This window comes from Oncorhynchus masou, chromosome 17, assembly GCF_036934945.1.
Source record: "Oncorhynchus masou masou isolate Uvic2021 chromosome 17, UVic_Omas_1.1, whole genome shotgun sequence".
Lineage (NCBI taxonomy): Eukaryota > Metazoa > Chordata > Actinopteri > Salmoniformes > Salmonidae > Oncorhynchus > Oncorhynchus masou.
The window spans coordinates 1,514,737-1,536,400 of NC_088228.1; the positions used below are offsets into that span (position 1 = coordinate 1,514,737).

The 21,664-nt window shown below is 43.2% G+C and overlaps 1 protein-coding gene across 3 annotated transcripts in view; it reads right to left on the reverse strand.

Moving 5' to 3' along the window:
• Window positions 1–1,896: 1,896 nt before the first annotated feature.
• The window catches only part of rnf2 (ring finger protein 2), a 64,517-nt gene continuing 44,749 nt past the window's right edge, over window positions 1,897–21,664 (reverse strand). For 2 of the 3 annotated variants that reach the window (XM_064992032.1, XM_064992033.1), the window contains exons 4-8: window positions 16,946–17,161; window positions 16,009–16,108; window positions 7,040–7,218; window positions 5,510–5,699; window positions 1,897–2,138 (exon numbers count right to left, since the gene is read on the reverse strand). In XM_064992032.1, the coding sequence (XP_064848104.1) occupies window positions 2,037–2,138; window positions 5,510–5,699; window positions 7,040–7,218; window positions 16,009–16,108; window positions 16,946–17,161 (787 nt within the window). In that variant the 3' untranslated portion in view covers window positions 1,897–2,036. The remainder of the gene's footprint in view (window positions 2,139–5,509; window positions 5,700–7,039; window positions 7,219–16,008; window positions 16,109–16,945; window positions 17,162–21,664) is intronic. The other variant, XM_064992034.1, reaches the window with a different exon arrangement.

The window sequence follows — 21,664 nt, forward strand, 5'->3', positions numbered from 1 at the left end:
ACAGGCTGCCAATTGAGACACATCCAATGCCAACAGACAACAGGATCCCGGGTTAACAGAAAACAAGCTTGTTGATATTCCATGGCGTCAGCTGACAGATAGAATAACAGAAGCCCTGGTACCTGTATACAGAGGTAATAGATCTTCTAAAGCATCCCACCCCATCACCCAACCCAGCTCCCCGTAACCCCAGATACAAAAAGACAATCCAAGGTCCCAAAAGAAGCCAGTTATCCAGAGCAGGTAGAAGGTAGACAGCCCTGGAACTCAGTAACTCAGTAAGAGGACCCGACAACAGGGGCTATGAGACCGGAAAACTGGCTAGCCACAACACCTTCAGACAGCAAGTCATTATACATTCAGGGTATTCCAAATGGCCCCCTACTCCATATGCAGTGTACTACTTTAGACCTGGGTCTGTAGGGCTGTGATCCAAGCAGTCCACTACATAGAGAATAAGCAGACATTTGGGACCTAGTTTCAGAGTTTAGTCAGGTGGTATGAACTGCCACTGGTCAACACCAGGGGGATGTGTTTAGTAGGGTGCAACACTGAACACCACCCGGGCGCTGCTTTCCTGGGCGCTGCCCTCCTGAACACCACCCGGGCGCTGCTCTCCTGGGCGCTGCCCTCCTGAACACCACCCGGGCGCTGCTTTCCTGGGCGCTGCCCTCCTGAACACCACCCGGGCGCTGCCCTCCTGAACACCACCCGGGCGCTGCCCTCCTGAACACCACCGGGCGCTGCCCTCCTGAACACCACCCGGGCGCTGCCCTCCTGAACACCACCCGGGCGCTGCCCTCCTGAACACCACCCGGGCGCTGCCCTCCTGAACACCACCCGGGCGCTGCCCTCCTGAACACCACCACTGCAGTTACATCCCCAGTAATGCTTATGAAGATGCTGATGGATGAGTCAGGTTTCCTTGTGTAGGCCCCATATACTAACATGTCACCAACTAATATACACCAGACATGGTTAAACAGAGAGGTGGAGATAGCAGAGAGAGATCAGAAAGGGGGAGAGACGGAGAGGGAGAGATCAGAAAGGGGAGAGACGGAGAGGGAGAGATCAGAAAGGGGGAGAGACGGAGAGGGAGAGATCAGAAAGGGGGAGAGACGGAGAGGGAGAGATCAGAAAGGGGGAGAGACGGAGAGGGAGAGATCAGAAAGGGGAGAGACGGAGAGGGAGAGATCAGAAAGGGGGAGAGACGGAGAGGGAGAGATCAGAAAGGGGGAGAGAGACAACCCTGGGAATACGGTATCATTCGGTCTACCCCCCAGGTGTACTCCAGGCGGTCTACCCCCCCAGGTGTACTCCAGGCGGTCTACCCCCCCAGGTGTACTCCAGGCGGTCTACCCCCCCAGGTGTACTCCAGGCGGTCTACCCCCCCCCAGGTGTACTCCAGGCGGTCTACCCCCCAGGTGTACTCCAGGCGGTCTACCCCCCAGGTGTACTCCAGGCGGTCTACCCCCCCAGGTGTACTCCAGGCGGTCTACCCCCCAGGTGTACTCCAGGCGGTCTACCCCCCCAGGTGTACTCCAGGCGGTCTACCCCCCAGGTGTACTCCAGGCGGTCTACCCCCCCAGGTGTACTCCAGGCGGTCTACCCCCCCAGGTGTACTCCAGGCGGTCTACCCCCCCAGGTGTACTCCAGGCGGTCTACCCCCCAGGTGTACTCCAGGCGGTCTACCCCCAGGTGTACTCCAGGCGGTCTACCCCCCAGGTGTACTCCAGGCGGTCTACCCCCAGGTGTACTCCAGGCGGTCTACCCCCCAGGTGTACTCCAGGCGGTCTACCCCCCAGGTGTACTCCAGGCGGTCTACCCCCCAGGTGTACTCCAGGCGGTCTACCCCCCAGGTGTACTCCAGGCGGTCTACCCCAGGTGTACTCCAGGCGGTCTACCCCCAGGTGTACTCCAGGCGGTCTACCCCCCAGGTGTACTCCAGGCGGTCTACCCCCCAGGTGTACTCCAGGCGGTCTACCCCCCCAGGTGTACTCCAGGCGGTCTACCCCCCCAGGTGTACTCCAGGCGGTCTACTTGTGCTCCTTGGTGGGGGCGAAGTACAGCTCCATGGGCTTGTTCACCTTCCAGTACTTCTCACTGACAAGCTCCAGAGAAAAAGAGCCGTTCAGCACCTAGAGGACCGACAGAGAGCATTGACTGATGTATTGTCTTTCAGGAGGACATTCTTTCCACACTTTATTAGTTGCATTATATACACAAGCTCACCTGGGTGACCAGTGATTAGACACAACACTGGGCTAAAGGTCACCTGGGTGACCAGACGCAACACTAGGCTAAAGGTCACCTGGGTGACCAGTGATTAGACGCAACACTGGGCTAAAGGTCACCTGGGTGACCAGACGCAACACTAGGCTAAAGGTCACCTGGGTGACCAGTGATTAGACGCAACACTGGGCTAAAGGTCACCTGGGTGACCAGACGCAACACTAGGCTAAAGGTCACCTGAGTGACCAGTGATTAGACACAACACTAGGCTAAAGGTCACCTGGGTGACCAGACGCAACACTAGGCTAAAGCTCACCTGGGTGACCAGTGATTAGACACAACACTAGGCTAAAGCTCACCTGGGTGACCAGACGCAACACTAGGCTAAAGCTCACCTGGGTGACCAGTGATTAGACACAACACTAGGCTAAAGGTCACCTGGGTGACCAGACGCAACACTAGGCTAAAGCTCACCTGGGTGACCAGTGATTAGACACAACACTAGGCTAAAGGTCACCTGGGTGACCAGACGCAACACTAGGCTAAAGGTCACCTGGGTGACCAGTGATTAGACGCAACACTGGGCTAAAGGTCACCTGGGTGACCAGACGCAACACTAGGCTAAAGGTCACCTGGGTGACCAGTGATTAGACGCAAAACTGGGCTAGGAGTGTGTGCCTATTTGAAATTGGTCTTGTGACCGTCTAATTAGTATAGCATCGTTTAGTATAGAATTCGCATCGTATAGAATTAGCATAACATTGAATTAGTATATAGTATAGAATTCGCATAGTATAGAATAAAAGTATAGAATTAGTAGAGTATAGAATTAGTAGAGCATAGAATTAGCATAGCATTAGTATAGTATAGAATTAGCATAACATTGAATTAGTATAGTATAGAATTCACATAGTATAGAATAAAAGTATAGAATTAGTAGAGCATAGAAGTAGCATAGCATTAGTATAGTATAGAATTAGTATAGTAATGTAGTATTATAATTAGCATAGCACATAATTAGTATTGTATAGAATAGAATTAGCATAGCATGGAATTAGCATAGCATTAGCACAGTATAGAATTTGTATATTGTAGAATTAGTATAGTATTAATATCAAATTAGCATAGTATAAAATTATAGCATAGAATTCGTATAATATTAGTTTAGAATTAGTATAGTATAGAATTAGCACAGCGGAGTATCAGTAGAGTATTAGTATAGTATAGAATTAGTATAGCATTAGAATATAATTAGTATAGTATAGGTAGAGGGTTAGTATAGTATAGAATTAGTATACTATAGAATTATCACAGCATAGTATTAGTATTGAATTAATACCGTATTAGTATAGCACTAGTACGGTATAGAATTAGTATGGTACATGTATAGTATTAGTATAGCAAATAATTAGTATAGTATAGAGTTAGTATAGTATTAGCAGTGCTAGTGTAGTATAGAATGTGCATAGAATTAGTATAGTACTAGTACAACACTAGTATAGTATGAGCGTAGCATTAGCATAGTATTAGCATAATATTAGCATCGTATTAGTATAGTGTTAGTGTGGCATCGCATAGTATTAGTATAGTATTGGTATAGTATAGAAATGGTATAGTATTTGTGTAGTACTAGCAGAGCATTAGTATATAAATATAGTATTAGTATAGTATGAGTTTAGTATCATATTAGTATAGTAAAGTATTCACATGGTATTAGTATAGCATAAGTATAGCATAAGTATAGTATTGGTATTAGCATAGTATAGTACTAGTATAGTGGCCGTATAGTATTAGCGTAGTATAGTATTTATTACTGTGGTATAGCATAGCATAATATATTATGGTGTTAGTGCAGTATAGCATAGTATAGTATTAGCATAGTCTAGCATTAGTGTATTATAGTATAGTAGTAGTATAGCATCAGTGTAGTATAGTATTGTATCAGTGTGGTGTAGAATGGGATAGTATTAATGTAGTTTTAGTATAATATTGGTATTAGTATGGTATTAGAAAAGTATCAGTGCAGCATTAGTATAGCATAGTATTAGTGTAGTATTAGTATATCACAAGTACAGTATTGGTATAGTGTAGTATAGTATTAGCATATTACTAGAATAGTACTTGTACATTATTAGCATAAGTATGGTATTAGCATTCTACTAGTATAGTACCAGTATAGTATTAGGATAGTTCAAGTATAGTATTAGCATGGTATGAGTATAGTATTAGCATGAAATTAGTATAGTATTAGCATGGCATTAGTATAGTATTAGCATAGTATAAGTATAGTATTTGTATGGTATAGTATTAGCATGGCATTAGTATAGTATTAGCATAGTATAAGTATAGTATTTGTATGGTATAGTATTAGCATGGCATTAGTATAGTATTAGCATAGTATAAGTATAGTATTTGTATGGTATAGTATTAGCATGGCATTAGTATAATATTAGCATAGTATACGTATAGTATTAGTATGGTATAGTATTAGCATAGAATAGTATTAGCATAGTATAAGTATAGTATTTGTATGGTATAGTATTAGTATAGTTCCTCACAACATTCTCTTTTACCACGAGGTCTTTCCTAAACAAAACAGGCCCTCTCTCTCTCTCTATTTTCAACTCTCCATTTCTTAGATTTTCTCTTATTAAATTAAACTCCAACATGTTTATTTTTTGCCTCAGTGGATCAATGTAAACGTTTTCTGCCCGTTCCCAAAATCGTTTGACTAGTTTGGCGTGCGTAAAGTTAGACGCTAAAGCTTGGACTTACGCACTAATGCCAGAAGGCCTAAAATAAAGAAAAACCTCCATCTAGCCTTAGATATTAATTGCAAAATAATTATTTATGGTCTGAAGGTATTGTTTTCTCGTCATTGTAGTAGTAGTAGTATATTGTATTATTACCGTGAACTGGCCGTTGGCCGTAGGGATATACATGGTGTATTGTAGTAGTATATTGTATTATTACCGTGAAATGGCCGTTGGCTGTAGGGATATAAATGGTGTATTGTAGTAGTATTTGTAGTAATATATTGTATTATTACCGTGAACTGGCCGTTGGCCGTAGGGATATAAATGGTGTATTGTAGTAGTATTTGTAGTAATATATTGTATTATTACCGTGAACTGGCCGTTGGCCGTAGGGATATAAATGGTGTATTGTAGTAGTATTTGTAGTAATATATTGTATTATTACCGTGAACTGGCCGTTGGCCGTAGGGATATAAATGGTGTATTGTAGTAGTATTTGTAGTAATATATTGTATTATTACCGTGAACTGGCCGTTGGCTGTAGGGATATAAATGGTGTATTGTTTCTCTGAGGCAGCGTCTACATTGACAGGGCTGGCCTCTCCGTTCTTCCTCAGTTCCTCCAGAGCCAGACGCACAGCCAGGTACTTAGACAGGTGGTCCACTGTGGCGTTACCCGACGTCTTGATGTACCTGGGAACAAACTCAACACTACCACACACAGAGTTTCATTAGCCGACTTCTTGATGAACCTGGGCACTAACTCAATAGCACAACACATTACCTGAGGCCTAGAAAGATATACACACACACATACACTATCAAAACTTTCCCCATATAAACATCCACAGGTACAGTCTCACTGTTTTTCAGATAGGATTCAAATACACAGGCCTACGCAGATTAGAAGGCCCAGGCCTACGCAGATTAGAAGGCCCAGGCCTACGCAGATTAGAAGGCCCAGGCCTACGCAGATTAGAAGGCCCAGGCCTACGCAGATTAGAAGGCCCAGGCCTACGCAGATTAGAAGGCCCAGGCCTACGCAGATTGGAAGGCCCAGGCCTACGCAGATTGGAAGACCCAGGCCTACGCAGATTGGAAGGCCCAGGCCTACGCAGATTAGAAGGCCCAGGCCTACGCAGATTAGAAGGCCCAGGCCTACGCAGATTAGAAGGCCCAGGCCTACGCAGATTAGAAGGCCCAGGCCTACGCAGATTAGAAGGCCCAGGCCTACGCAGATTAGAAGGCCCAGGCCTACGCAGATTAGAAGGCCCAGGCCTACGCAGATTAGAAGGCCCAGGCCTGCGCAGATTGGAAGGCCCAGGCCTACGCAGATTGGAAGACCCAGGCCTACGCAGATTGGAAGACCCAGGCCTACGCAGATTAGAAGACCCAGGCCTACGCAGATTAGAAGACCCAGGCCTACGCAGATTGGAAGACCCAGGCCTACGCAGATTGGAAGACCCAGGCCTACGCAGATTAGAAGACCCAGGCCTACGCAGATTAGAAGACCCAGGTCTACGCAGATTGGAAGACCCAGGCCTACGCAGATTGGAAGACCCAGGCCTACGCAGATTGGAAGACCCAGGCCTACGCAGATTAGAAGACTCAGGCCTACGCAGATTAGAAGACCCAGGCCTACGCAGATTAGAAGACCCAGGCCTACGCAGATTAGAAGACCAACACTACTTCAGTCATTCTAAATATGTAAAGGTGCACGAAGCACAAATTGCTCTGCCAATAATTGGTTGCTAAACATTCTAATAGTTAATCTCATTTCCGTTTGTAGCATCTAAACTGCTGTGAAATATCTTTTCCATAACCTAAAATATTGCATTTCCAGCAGTTTGAAGCTGGTGTACAAAATCGAAAATAACAGACAAAATACAAAATTTAACGGGAATCATAGAAATAGAGCACATAGAACACATCTACCGCTTCTCAGACTTGCTTTCATTGAGACTTTTGGTCGTCCAAAAATGTGCATAATGCAGATTCTGCACATGGAACAAACCACCTATCCTGTGTCCCACTCAGCCTCAGAGACCCACCTGGTCTGCACGGTGTCCTCCTTGTCCATGAGCGTAGGATGAGGACAGAACACCAGCTCTATCTCGCTGGCTCCGTCCATGGCCACGTCACCTCCCCCTCCGTTCTCTGTAGCGTTGTCCATGTCCAGACCAGAGTCATCTGACGTCTTGGTACGCTTGATGCTCGGCCCCGCCTCCTGCTTTGATTGATAAGATTATTTTAATTAGGGGGCGGGAGATGAACACAACCCAGGGCGTAAGATGTTAAAGTGATGAGATGCTTTAACGAGGAAAGACACACTGACTGGATATCCTGCTGCTATATTCCTGGTGTCATTTACTCAACAAAATGGACATTTGTATGCATTTACAGCCCCACGTTACAACAAGACATCTATACCCCCCCGCTTCACAAAGGAAGAGATTTGAAATGGAAAATGAAAAGTACATAACACGCAATATATACACAATACATTACTATTACCCATCCCATATACACAATACATTACTATTACCCATCCCATAAACACAATACATTACTATTACCCATCCCATATACACAATACATTACTATTACCCATCCCATATACACAATACATTACTATTACCCATCCCATATACACAATATATTACTATTACCCATCCCATAAACACAATACATTACTATTACCCATCCCATATACACAATACATTACTATTACCCATCCCATATACACAATACATTACTATTACCCATCCCATAAACACAATACATTACTATTACCCATCCCATATACACAATACATTACTATTACCCATCCCATATACACAATACATTACTATTACCCATCCCATATACACAATACATTACTATTACCCATCCCATATACACAATACATTACTATTACCCATCCCATATACAAAATACATTACTATTACCCTGCACATTACCCATCCCATATAAACAATACATTACTATTACCCATCCATATACACAATACATTACTATTACCCATCCCATATAAACAATACATTACTATTACCCATCCATATACACAATACATTACTATTACACATCCCATATACACAATACATTACTATTACCCATCCATATACACAATACATTACTATTACCCATCCCATATAAACAATACATTACTATTACCCATCCATATACACAATACATTACTATTACCCTGCACATTACCAATCCCATATACACAATACATTACTATTACCCTGCACATTACCCATCACATATACACAATACATTACTATTACCCTGCACATTACCCATCACATATACACAATACATTACTAATAACCTGCACATTACCCATCCATATACACAATACATTACTATTACCCTGCACATTACCCATCACATATAGACAATACATTACTATTACCCATCACATATACACAATACATTACTATTACCCATCCATATACACAATACATTACTATTACCCATCCCATATAAACAATACATTACTATTACCCATCCCATATAAACAATACATTACTATTACCCATCCCATATAAACAATACATTACTATTACCCATCCATATACACAATACATTACTATTACCCATCCCATATAAACAATACATTACTATTACCCATCCCATATAAACAATACATTACTATTACCCATCCATATACACAATACATTACTATTACCCATCCCATATAAACAATACATTACTATTACCCATCCCATATAAACAATACATTACTATTACCCATCCCATATAAACAATACATTACTATTACCCATCCCATATAAACAATACATTACTATTACCCTGCACATTACCCATCCCATATACACAATACATTACTATTACCCTGCACATTACCCATCACATATACACAATACATTACTATTAAAATGCACATTACCCATCAAAAAAAACAATACATTACTAATACCCTGCACACTGCCCATCCCATATACACAATACATTACTATTACCCTGCACATTACCCATCCATATACACAATACATTACTAATATCCTGCACATTACCCATCCCATATACACAATACATTACTAATACCCTGCACATTACCCATCCCATATACACAATACATTACTAATACCCTGCACATTACCCATCCCATATACACAATACATTACTAATACCCTGCACATTACCCATCCCATATACACAATACATTACTAATACCCTGCACATTACCCATCCCATATACACAATACATTACTAATACCATGCACATTACCCATCCCATATACACAATACATTACTATTACCCTGCACATTATCAATCCATATACACAATACATTACTATTACCCTGCACATTATCAATCCATATACACAATACATTACTATTACCCTGCACATTACCCATCCCATATACACAATACATTACTATTACCCTGCACATATATACAATACATTACTATTACCCATCCCATATACACAATACATTACTATTACCCATCCATATACACAATACATTATTATTACTCTGCACGCTGCCCATCCCATATACACAATACATTACTAATACCCTGCACATTACCCATCCATATACACAATACATTACTAATACCCTGCACACTGCCCATCCCATATACACAATACATTACTATTACCCATCCCATATACACAATACATTACTATTACCCTGCACACTGCCCATCCCATATACACAATACATTACTATTACCCTGCACATATACACAATACATTACTATTACACATCCCATATACACAATACATTACTATTACCCTGCACATTACCAATCCCATATACACAATACATTACTATTACCCTGCACATTACCAATCACATATACACAATACATTACTATTACTCAGCACATTACCAATCCCATATACACAATACATTACTATTACCCTGCACATTACCAATCACATATACACAATACATTACTAATACCCTGCACATTTGCACATTACCCATCCCATATACACAATACATTACTAATACCCTGCACATTACCCATCCCATATACACAATACATTACTATTACCCTGCACATTACCCATCCCATATACACAATACATTACTATTACCCTGCACATTACCCATCCCATATACACAATACATTACTATTACCCTGCACATTACCAATCCCATATACACAATACATTACTAATACACTGCACATTACCCATCCCATATACACAATACATTACTATTACCCTGCACATTACCCATCCCATATACACAATACATTACTAATATCCAGCACATTACCCATCACATATACACAATACATTACTAATAACCTGCACATTACCCATCCATATACACAATACATTACTATTACCCTGCACATTATCAATCCATATACACAATACATTACTATTACCCTGCACATTACCCATCCCATATATACAATACATTACTATTACCCATCCAATATACACAATACATTACTATTACCCATCCATATACACAATACATTATTATTACTCTGCACGCTGCCCATCCCATATACACAATACATTACTAATACCCTGCACATTACCCATCCATATACACAATACATTACTAATACCCTGCACACTGCCCATCCCATATACACAATACATTACTATTACCCATCCCATATACACAATACATTACTATTACCCTGCACGCTGCCCATCCCATATACACAATACATTACTATTACCCATCCCATATACACAATACATTACACATCCCATATACACAATACATTACTATTACCCTGCACATTACCAATCCCATATACACAATACATTACTATTACCCTGCACATTACCAATCCCATATACACAATACATTACTATTACCCTGCACATTACCAATCCCATATACACAATACATTACTAATACCCTGCACATTACCAATCCCATATACACAATACATTACTAATACCCTGCACATTACCAATCCCATATACACAATACATTACTATTACCCTGCACATTACCAATCCCATATACACAATACATTACTAATACCCTGCACATTACCCATCCATATACACAATACATTACTATTACCCTGCACATTACCAATCCCATATACACAATACATTACTAATACCATGCACATTTACCCATCCCATATACACAATACATTACTATTACCCATCCCATATACACAATACATTACTATTACACATCCCATATACACAATACATTACTATTACCTTGCACATTACCAATCCCATATACACAATACATTACTATTACCCTGCACATTACCAATCCCATATACACAATACATTACTATTACCCTGCACATTACCAATCCCATATACACAATACATTACTAAAACCCTGCACATTACCAATCCCATATACACAATACATTACTAATACCCTGCACATTACCAATCCCATATACACAATACATTACTATTACCCTGCACATTACCAATCCCATATACACAATACATTACTAATACCCTGCACATTACCCATCCCATATACACAATACATTACTAATACCCTGCACATTACCCATCCATATACACAATACATTACTATTACCCTGCACATTACCAATCCCATATACACAATACATTACTAATACCATGCACATTTACCCATCCCATATACACAATACATTACTATTACCCTGCACATTACCAATCCCATATACACAATACATTACTAAAACCCTGCACATTACCAATCCCATATACACAATACATTACTAATACCCTGCACATTACCAATCCCATATACACAATACATTACTATTACCCTGCACATTACCAATCCCATATACACAATACATTACTAATACCCTGCACATTACCCATCCCATATACACAATACATTACTAATACCCTGCACATTACCCATCCATATACACAATACATTACTATTACCCTGCACATTACCAATCCCATATACACAATACATTACTAATACCATGCACATTTACCCATCCCATATACACAATACATTACTATTACCCATCCCATATACACAATACATTACTATTACACATCCCATATACACAATACATTACTATTACCTTGCACATTACCAATCCCATATACACAATACATTACTATTACCCTGCACATTACCAATCCCATATACACAATACATTACTATTACCCTGCACATTACCAATCCCATATACACAATACATTACTAAAACCCTGCACATTACCAATCCCATATACACAATACATTACTAATACCCTGCACATTACCAATCCCATATACACAATACATTACTATTACCCTGCACATTACCCATCCCATATACACAATACATTACTATTACCCTGCACATTACCCATCCCATATACACAATACATTACTATTACCCTGCACATTACCAATCCCATATACACAATACATTACTAATACACTGCACATTACCCATCCCATATACACAATACATTACTATTACCCTGCACATTACCCATCCCATATACACAATACATTACTAATATCCTGCACATTACCCATCACATATACACAATACATTACTAATAACCTGCACATTACCCATCCATATACACAATACATTACTATTACCCTGCACATTATCAATCCATATACACAATACATTACTATTACCCTGCACATTACCCATCCCATATATACAATACATTACTATTACCCATCCAATATACACAATACATTACTATTACCCATCCATATACACAATACATTATTATTACTCTGCACGCTGCCCATCCCATATACACAATACATTACTAATACCCTGCACATTACCCATCCATATACACAATACATTACTAATACCCTGCACACTGCCCATCCCATATACACAATACATTACTATTACCCATCCCATATACACAATACATTACTATTACCCTGCACGCTGCCCATCCCATATACACAATACATTACTATTACCCATCCCATATACACAATACATTACACATCCCATATACACAATACATTACTATTACCCTGCACATTACCAATCCCATATACACAATACATTACTATTACCCTGCACATTACCAATCCCATATACACAATACATTACTATTACCCTGCACATTACCAATCCCATATACACAATACATTACTAATACCCTGCACATTACCAATCCCATATACACAATACATTACTAATACCCTGCACATTACCAATCCCATATACACAATACATTACTATTACCCTGCACATTACCAATCCCATATACACAATACATTACTAATACCCTGCACATTACCCATCCATATACACAATACATTACTATTACCCTGCACATTACCAATCCCATATACACAATACATTACTAATACCATGCACATTTACCCATCCCATATACACAATACATTACTATTACCCATCCCATATACACAATACATTACTATTACACATCCCATATACACAATACATTACTATTACCTTGCACATTACCAATCCCATATACACAATACATTACTATTACCCTGCACATTACCAATCCCATATACACAATACATTACTATTACCCTGCACATTACCAATCCCATATACACAATACATTACTAAAACCCTGCACATTACCAATCCCATATACACAATACATTACTAATACCCTGCACATTACCAATCCCATATACACAATACATTACTATTACCCTGCACATTACCAATCCCATATACACAATACATTACTAATACCCTGCACATTACCCATCCCATATACACAATACATTACTAATACCCTGCACATTACCCATCCATATACACAATACATTACTATTACCCTGCACATTACCAATCCCATATACACAATACATTACTAATACCATGCACATTTACCCATCCCATATACACAATACATTACTATTACCCATCCCATATACACAATACATTACTATTACACATCCCATATACACAATACATTACTATTACCTTGCACATTACCAATCCCATATACACAATACATTACTATTACCCTGCACATTACCAATCCCATATACACAATACATTACTATTACCCTGCACATTACCAATCCCATATACACAATACATTACTAAAACCCTGCACATTACCAATCCCATATACACAATACATTACTAATACCCTGCACATTACCAATCCCATATACACAATACATTACTATTACCCTGCACATTACCAATCCCATATACACAATACATTACTAATACCCTGCACATTACCCATCCCATATACACAATACATTACTAATACCCTGCACATTACCCATCCATATACACAATACATTACTATTACCCTGCACATTACCAATCCCATATACACAATACATTACTAATACCCTGCACATTACCAATCCCATATACACAATACATTACTATTACCCTGCACATTACCAATCCCATATACACAATACATTACTAATACCCTGCACATTACCCATCCCATATACACAATACATTACTATTACCCTGCACATTACCAATCCCATATACACAATACATTACTATTACCCATCCCATATACACAATACATTACTATTACCCATCCCATATACACAATACATTACTATTACCCATCCCATATACACAATACATTACTATTACCCTGCACATTACCCATCCCATATACACAATACATTACTAATACCCTGCACATTACCCATCCCATATACACAATACATTACTAATACACTGCACATTACCAATCCCATATACACAATACATTACTAAAACCCTGCACATTACCAATCCCATATACACAATACATTACTAATACCCTGCACATTACCAATCCCATATACACAATACATTACTATTACCCTGCACATTACCAATCCCATATACACAATACATTACTAATACCCTGCACATTACCCATCCCATATACACAATACATTACTAATACCCTGCACATTACCCATCCATATACACAATACATTACTATTACCCATCCCATATACACAATACATTACTATTACCCATCCCATATACACAATACATTACTATTACCCTGCACATTACCCATCCCATATACACAATACATTACTAATACCCTGCACATTACCAATCCATATACACAATACATTACTATTACCCTGCACATTACCCATCCCATATACACAATACATTACTATTACCCATCCATATACACAATACATTATTATTACCCTGCACGCTGCCCATCCCATATACACAATACATTACTATTACCCTGCACATTACTCATCCCATATACACAATACATTACTAAAACCCTGCACATTACCCATCCCATATACACAATACATTACTAATACCCTGCACATTACCCATTCCATGTACAAAATACATTACTAAAACCCTGCACATTACCCATCCCATATACACAATACATTACTAATACCCTGCACATTACCCATTCCATGTACAAAATACATTACTATTTCCCTGCACATTACCAAGCTGATATATATTACTATTACCCTGCATATTACCCGACCCATATACACAATACATTACTATTACCCTGCACATTACCAATCCCATATACACAATACATTACTATTACCCATCCCATATACACAATACATTACTATTACCCATCCCATATACACAATACATTACTATTACCCTGCACATTACCCATCCATATACACAATACATTACTATTACCCTGCACGCTGCCCATGTCATAGACATTGTACACGTCTCATACATAATACATCCTACCCTTACACATCCTGTCAGTGGCTTGCTAACACAACTCAGCTTCACTTTTTGGGCATTTGATAGACATGGGAATATGATTGTACAAATCCAGTCAGGTTTTCCTGGTTGGAGGAATCCGGATAGCCTGCTTTTTCCTGAGACCAGGAATTATCCAACCAGGATTTCTGATAAACCTGGTAATACTGGGGAGGTTACTGGCATTCTGCAACCCTACGTGGGAATTTATTTTTTATTTAATTTAACCTTTATTTAACGAGGCACGTCAGTTAAGAACAAATTCTTATTTACAATGATGGGCTACTGGGAAACAGCGGGTTAACTGCCTTGTTCAGGGACAGAACGACAGGGGCAGATGAAGGAATGAAGGAGTGCTCATACCTGGTTGGAGTGGACGGAGGCATTGCTGCAGTGGGAGGAGTCACCATTGTCCTCCGCCCCGCTGCCGTTTTCCAGCTGGTGCTTCTTCCCTCGCTGCAGCCTGCAGTGACACCCAGTGGTGGGAGGAGGTCAGATTTAAATTCCATTTTATAAAGTAACATTCAATTTGACCATAGTTCTAGAAACATATTTTAAATCATAGGGTAAGTTGTTCTGACCTTTGTGAGAAGACACCTAAATGGGAAAATGTTATTCAAATGAGATTAGCAGTACAGTCACGGGCTGTATCGCAAGGCCCTCCTCGATGCTGTGGGTTAAGGGTTAGGGGTCAGAAGTCAGGGTACAGTACCTGTTCATGGCCTGTATCTTGAGGCCCTCCTCGATGCTGTGGGACAGCGGTTAGAGGTTAAAGGTCAGGGTACAGTACCTGTTCTTGGCCTGCATCTTGAGGCCCTCCTCGATGCTGTGGGACAGGGGTTAGAGGTCAGGGTACAGTACCTGTTCTTGGCCTGTATCTTGAGGCCCTCCTCGATGCTGTGGGACAGGGGTTAAAGGTCAGGGTACAGTACCTGTTCTTGGCCTGTATCTTGAGGCCCTCCTCGATGCTGGGGGACAGGGGTTAAAGGTCAGGGTACAGTACCTGTTCTTGGCCTGTATCTTGAGGCCCTCTTCGATGCTGTGGGACAGCGGTTAGAGGTTAAAGGTCAGGGTACAGTACCTGTTCTTGGCCTGTATCTTGAGGCCCTCCTCGATGCTGTGGGACAGGGGTTAGAGGTCAGGGTACAGTACCTGTTCTTGGCCTGTATCTTGAGGCCCCCTCGATGCTGTGGGACAGGGGTTAGAGGTCAGGGTACAGTACCTGTTCTTGGCCTGTATCTTGAGGCCCTCCTCGATGCTGTGGGACAGCGGTTAGAGGTTAAAGGTCAGGGTACAGTACCTGTTCTTGGCCTGTATCTTGAGGCCCTCCTCGATGCTGTGGGACAGGGCCTGCTGGTTGTTGTGTTTAGAGATGCGGGCCAGAACCCTCTCCTGGTGGGCCTCGTACTCATCTCTGCTGGGGTAGATCTTACTGATGAGGGCATCAAAGTTAGGGTCCGGCCGCAGGGACCGCTTAGACACCAGCTTCTTCCTGCACGTAGGGCATTCCTTGTTGCTGGGAAGAACGAACACACAGACAGAGGTTAGAACTTCACCTGAGGTAACGATGTCCTGTGTCACGAAAGTGATCAGCAGTTGATCATGACGTTTGATATGGTTAGTAGACATAGACAACTGCAATACACCACAACTGGGATAGTCAACAGTAGCATGTGGTGGTGGTGGTGTTGTGTCAACAGTAGCATGTGGTGGTGGTGGTGTTGTGTCAACAGTAGAAGGTGGTGGTGGTGGTGTTGTGTCAACAGTAGCAGGTGGTGGGAGTGGTGGTGGTGGTGTTGTGTCAACAGTAGCATGTGGTGGAGGTGGTGTTGTGTCAACAGTAGCAGGTGGTGGTGATGGTGTTGTGTCAACAGTAGCAGGTGGTGGTGGTGGTGGTGGTGTTGTGTCAACAGTAGCAGGTGGTGGTGGTGGTGTTGTGTCAACAGTAGCATGTGGTGGTGGTGGTGTTGTGTCAACAGTAGCAGGTGGTGGGAGTGGTGGTGGTGGTGTTGTGTCAACAGTAGCATGTGGTGGAGGTGGTGTTGTGTCAACAGTAGCAGGTGGTGGTGATGGTGTTGTGTCAACAGTAGCAGGTGGTGGTGGTGTTGTGTCAACAGTAGCAGGTGGTGGTGGTGGTGTTGTGTCAACAGTAGCAGGTGGTGGTGGTGGTGTTGTGTCAACAGTAGCAGGTGGTGGTGGTGGTGTTGTGTCAACAGTAGCAGGTGGTGGTGGTGGTGTCAACAGTAGCATGTGGTGGTGTTGTGTCAACAGTAGCAGGTAGGGGTGGTGGTGGTGTCAACAGTAGCAGGTGGTGGTGTTGTGTCAACAGTAGCAGGTGGTGGTGGTGGTGTCAACAGTAGCAGGTGGTGGTGGTGGTGTTGTGTCAACAGTAGCAGGTGGTGGTGTTGGTGGTGGTGGTGTTGTGTCAACAGTAGCAGGTGGAGGTGGTGGTGTTGTGTCAACAGTAGCATGTGGTGGTGGTGTTGTGTCAACAGTAGCAATGTGTCAACAGTAGCATGTGGTGGTGGTGGTGTCAACAGTAGCAGGTGGTGGTGGTGGTGTTGTGTCAACAGTAGCATGTGGTGGTGGTGGTGTTGTGTCAACAGTAGCATGTGGTGGTGTTGGTGTGTCAACAGTAGCAGGTGGTGGTGGTGGTGGTGGTGTGTCAACAGTAGCATGTGGTGGTGGTGTTGTGTCAACAGTAGCATGTGGTGGTGGTGTTGTGTCAACAGTAGCATGTGGTGGTGGTGTTGTGTCAACAATAGCATGTGGTGGTGGTGTTGTGTCAACAGTAGCATGTGGTGGTGGTGGTGGTGTGTCAACAGTAGCATGTGGTGGTGTTGGTGGTGTGTCAACAGTAGCATGTGGTGGTGTTGGTGTGTCAACAGTAGCAGGTGGTGGTGGTGTGTCAACAGTAGCAGGTGGTGGTGGTGGTGGTGTTGTGTCAACAGTAGCATGTGGTGGTGGTGGTGGTGTGTCAACAGTAGCATGTGGTGGTGGTGGTGTTGTGTCAACAGTAGCAGGTGGTGGTGTTGTGTCAACAGTAGCATGTGATGGTGGTGGTGTTGTGTAAACAGTAGCAGGTGGTGGTGGTGTTGTGTCAACAGTAGCATGTGGTGGTGGTGGTGTTGTGTCAACAGTAGCAGGTGGTGGTGGTTTGTGTCAACAGTAGCAGGTGGTGGTGGTGGTGTTGTGTCAACAGTAGCAGGTGGTGGTGGTGGTGTCAATAGTAGCAGGTGGTGGTGGTGGTGTTGTGTCAACAGTAGCAGGTGGTGGTGGTGGTGGTGGTGGTGGTGTGTCAACAGTAGCATGTGGTGGTCTGTCAACAGTAGCATGGTGGTGGTGGTGTTGTGTCAACAGGAGCATGTGGTGTTGGTGGTGGTGGTGTTGTGTCAACAGTAGCATGTGGTGGTGGTGGTGTTGTGTCAACAGTAGCAGGTGGTGGTGGTGGTGGTGTTGTGTCAACAGTAGCATGTGGTGGTGGTGGTCTTGTGTCAATAGTAGCATGTGGTGGTGGTGGTGTTGTGTCAACAGTAGCATGTGGTGGTGGTGGTCTGTCAACAGTAGCAGGTGTTGGTGTTGTGTCAACAGTAGCAGGTGGTGGTGGTGGTGTTGTGTCAACAGTAGCATGTGGTGGTGGTGGTGTTGTGTCAACAGTAGCATGTGGTGGTGGTGGTCTGTCAACAGTAGCATGTGGTGGTGGTGGTCTGTCAACAGTAGCATGTGGTGGTGTTGTGTCAACAGTAGCAGGTGGTGGTGGTGGTGTTGTGTCAACAGTAGCATGTGGTGGTGGTGATGTTGTGTCAACAGTAGAAGGTGGTGGTGGTGCTGGTGGTGTGTCAACAGTAGCATGTGGTGGTGGTGGTGTTGTGTCAACAGTAGCATGTGTGGTGGTGGTGTTGTGTCAACAGTAGAAGGTGTTGGTGGTGCTGGTGGTGTGTCAACAGTAGCATGTGGTGGTGGTGGTGTTGTGTCAACAGTAGCATGTGGTGGTGGTGCTGTGGTGTCAACAGTAGCAGGTGGTGGTGGTGGTGTTGTGTCAACAGTAGCATGTGGTGGTGGTGGTGTTGTGTCAACAGTAGCATGTGGTGGTGGTGGTGGTGGTGTTGTGTCAACAGTAGCATGTGGTGGTGTCAACAGCAGCATGTGGTGGTGGTGGTGGTGTTGTGTCAACAGTAGCATGTGGTGGTGGTGGTGTGGTGTCAACAGTAGCATGTGGTGGTGGTGGTGTTGTGTCAACAGTAGCATGTGGTGGTGGTGGTGGTGTTGTGTCAACAGTAGAAGGTGGTGGTGGTGGTGCTGGTGGTGTGTCAACAGTAGCATGTGGTGGTGGTGGTGTTGTGTCAACAGTAGAAGGTGGTGGTGGTGCTGGTGGTGTGTCAACAGTAGCATGTGGTGGTGGTGGTGTTGTGTCAACAGTAGCGTGTGGTGGTGGCGCTGTGGTGTCAACAGCAGCAGGTGGTGGTGGTGGTGTTGTGTCAACAGTAGCAGGTGGTGGTGGTGGTGGTATGTCAACAGTAGCATGTGGTGGTGGTGGTGTTGTGTCAACAGTAGCATGTGGTGGTATCAACAGCAGCATGTGGTGGTGGTGGTCTTGTGTCAACAGTAGCATGTGGTGGTGGTGGTGTGGTGTCAACAGTAGCAGGTGGTGGTGGTGGTGGTGCTGTGTCAACAGTAGCATGTGGTGGTGTTGTGTCAACAGTAGCATGTGGTGGTGTGGTGTCAACAGTAGCATGTGGTGGTGGTGGTGTTGTGTCAACAGTAGAAGGTGGTGGTGGTGCTGGTGGTGTGTCAACAGTAGCATGTGGTGGTGGTGGTGTTGTGTCAACAGTAGCATGTGGTGGTGTCAACAGTAGCATGTGGTGGTGGTGGTGTGGTGTCAACAGTAGCATGTGGTGGTGGTGGTGGTGGTGGTGTGTCAACAGTAGCATGTGGTGGTGGTGGTCTGTCAACAGTAGCAGGTGTTGGTGTTGTGTCAACAGTAGCAGGTGGTGGTGGTGGTGTTGTGTCAACAGTAGCATGTGTTGGTGGTGGTGTTGTGTCAACAGTAGCATGTGGTGGTGGTGGTCTGTCAACAGTAGCATGTGGTGGTGGTGGTCTGTCAACAGTAGCAGGTGGTGGTGTTGTGTCAACAGTAGCATGTGGTGGTGGTGTTGTGTCAACAGTAGCATGTGGTGGTGGTGGTGGTCTGTCAACAGTAGCAGGTGGTGGTGTTGTGTCAACAGTAGCAGGTGGTGGTGGTGGTGTTGTGTCAACAGTAGCATGTGGTGGTGGTGATGTTGTGTCAACAGTAGAAGGTGGTGGTGGTGCTGGTGGTGTTGTGTCAACAGTAGCATGTGGTGGTGTCAACAGCAGCATGTGGTGGTGGTGAGGGTGTTGTGTCAACAGTAGCATGTGGTGGTGGTGGTGTGGTGTCAACAGTAGCATGTGGTGGTGGTGGTGTTGTGTCAACAGTAGCAGGTGGTGGTGGTGGTGTTGTGTTAACAGTAGCATGTGGTGGTGGTGGTGGTGTTGTGTCAACAGTAGAAGGTGGTGGAGCTGCTGATGTGTCAACAGTAGCATGTGGTGGTGGTGGTGTTGTGTCAACAGTAGAAGGTGGTGGTGGTGCTGGTGGTGTGTCAACAGTAGCATGTGGTGGTGTTGTGTCAACAGTAGCATGTGGTGGTGGCGCTGTGGTGTCAACAGTAGCAGGTGGTGGTGGTGGTGGTATGTCAACAGTAGCATGTGGTGGTGGTGGTGTTGTGTCAACAGTAGTATGTGGTGGTGGTGGTGTGGTGTCAACAGTAGCAGGTGGTGGTGGTGGTATGTCAACAGTAGCATGTGGTGGTGGTGGTGTTGTGTCAACAGTAGTATGTGGTGGTGGTGGTGTTGTGTCAACAGTAGCATGTGGTGGTATCAACAGCAGCATGTGGTGGTGGTGGTGTGGTGTCAACAGTAGCAGGTGGTGGTGGTGGTGTGGTGTCAACAGTAGCAGGTGGTGGTGGTGGTGGTGCTGTGTCAACAGTAGCATGTGGTGGTG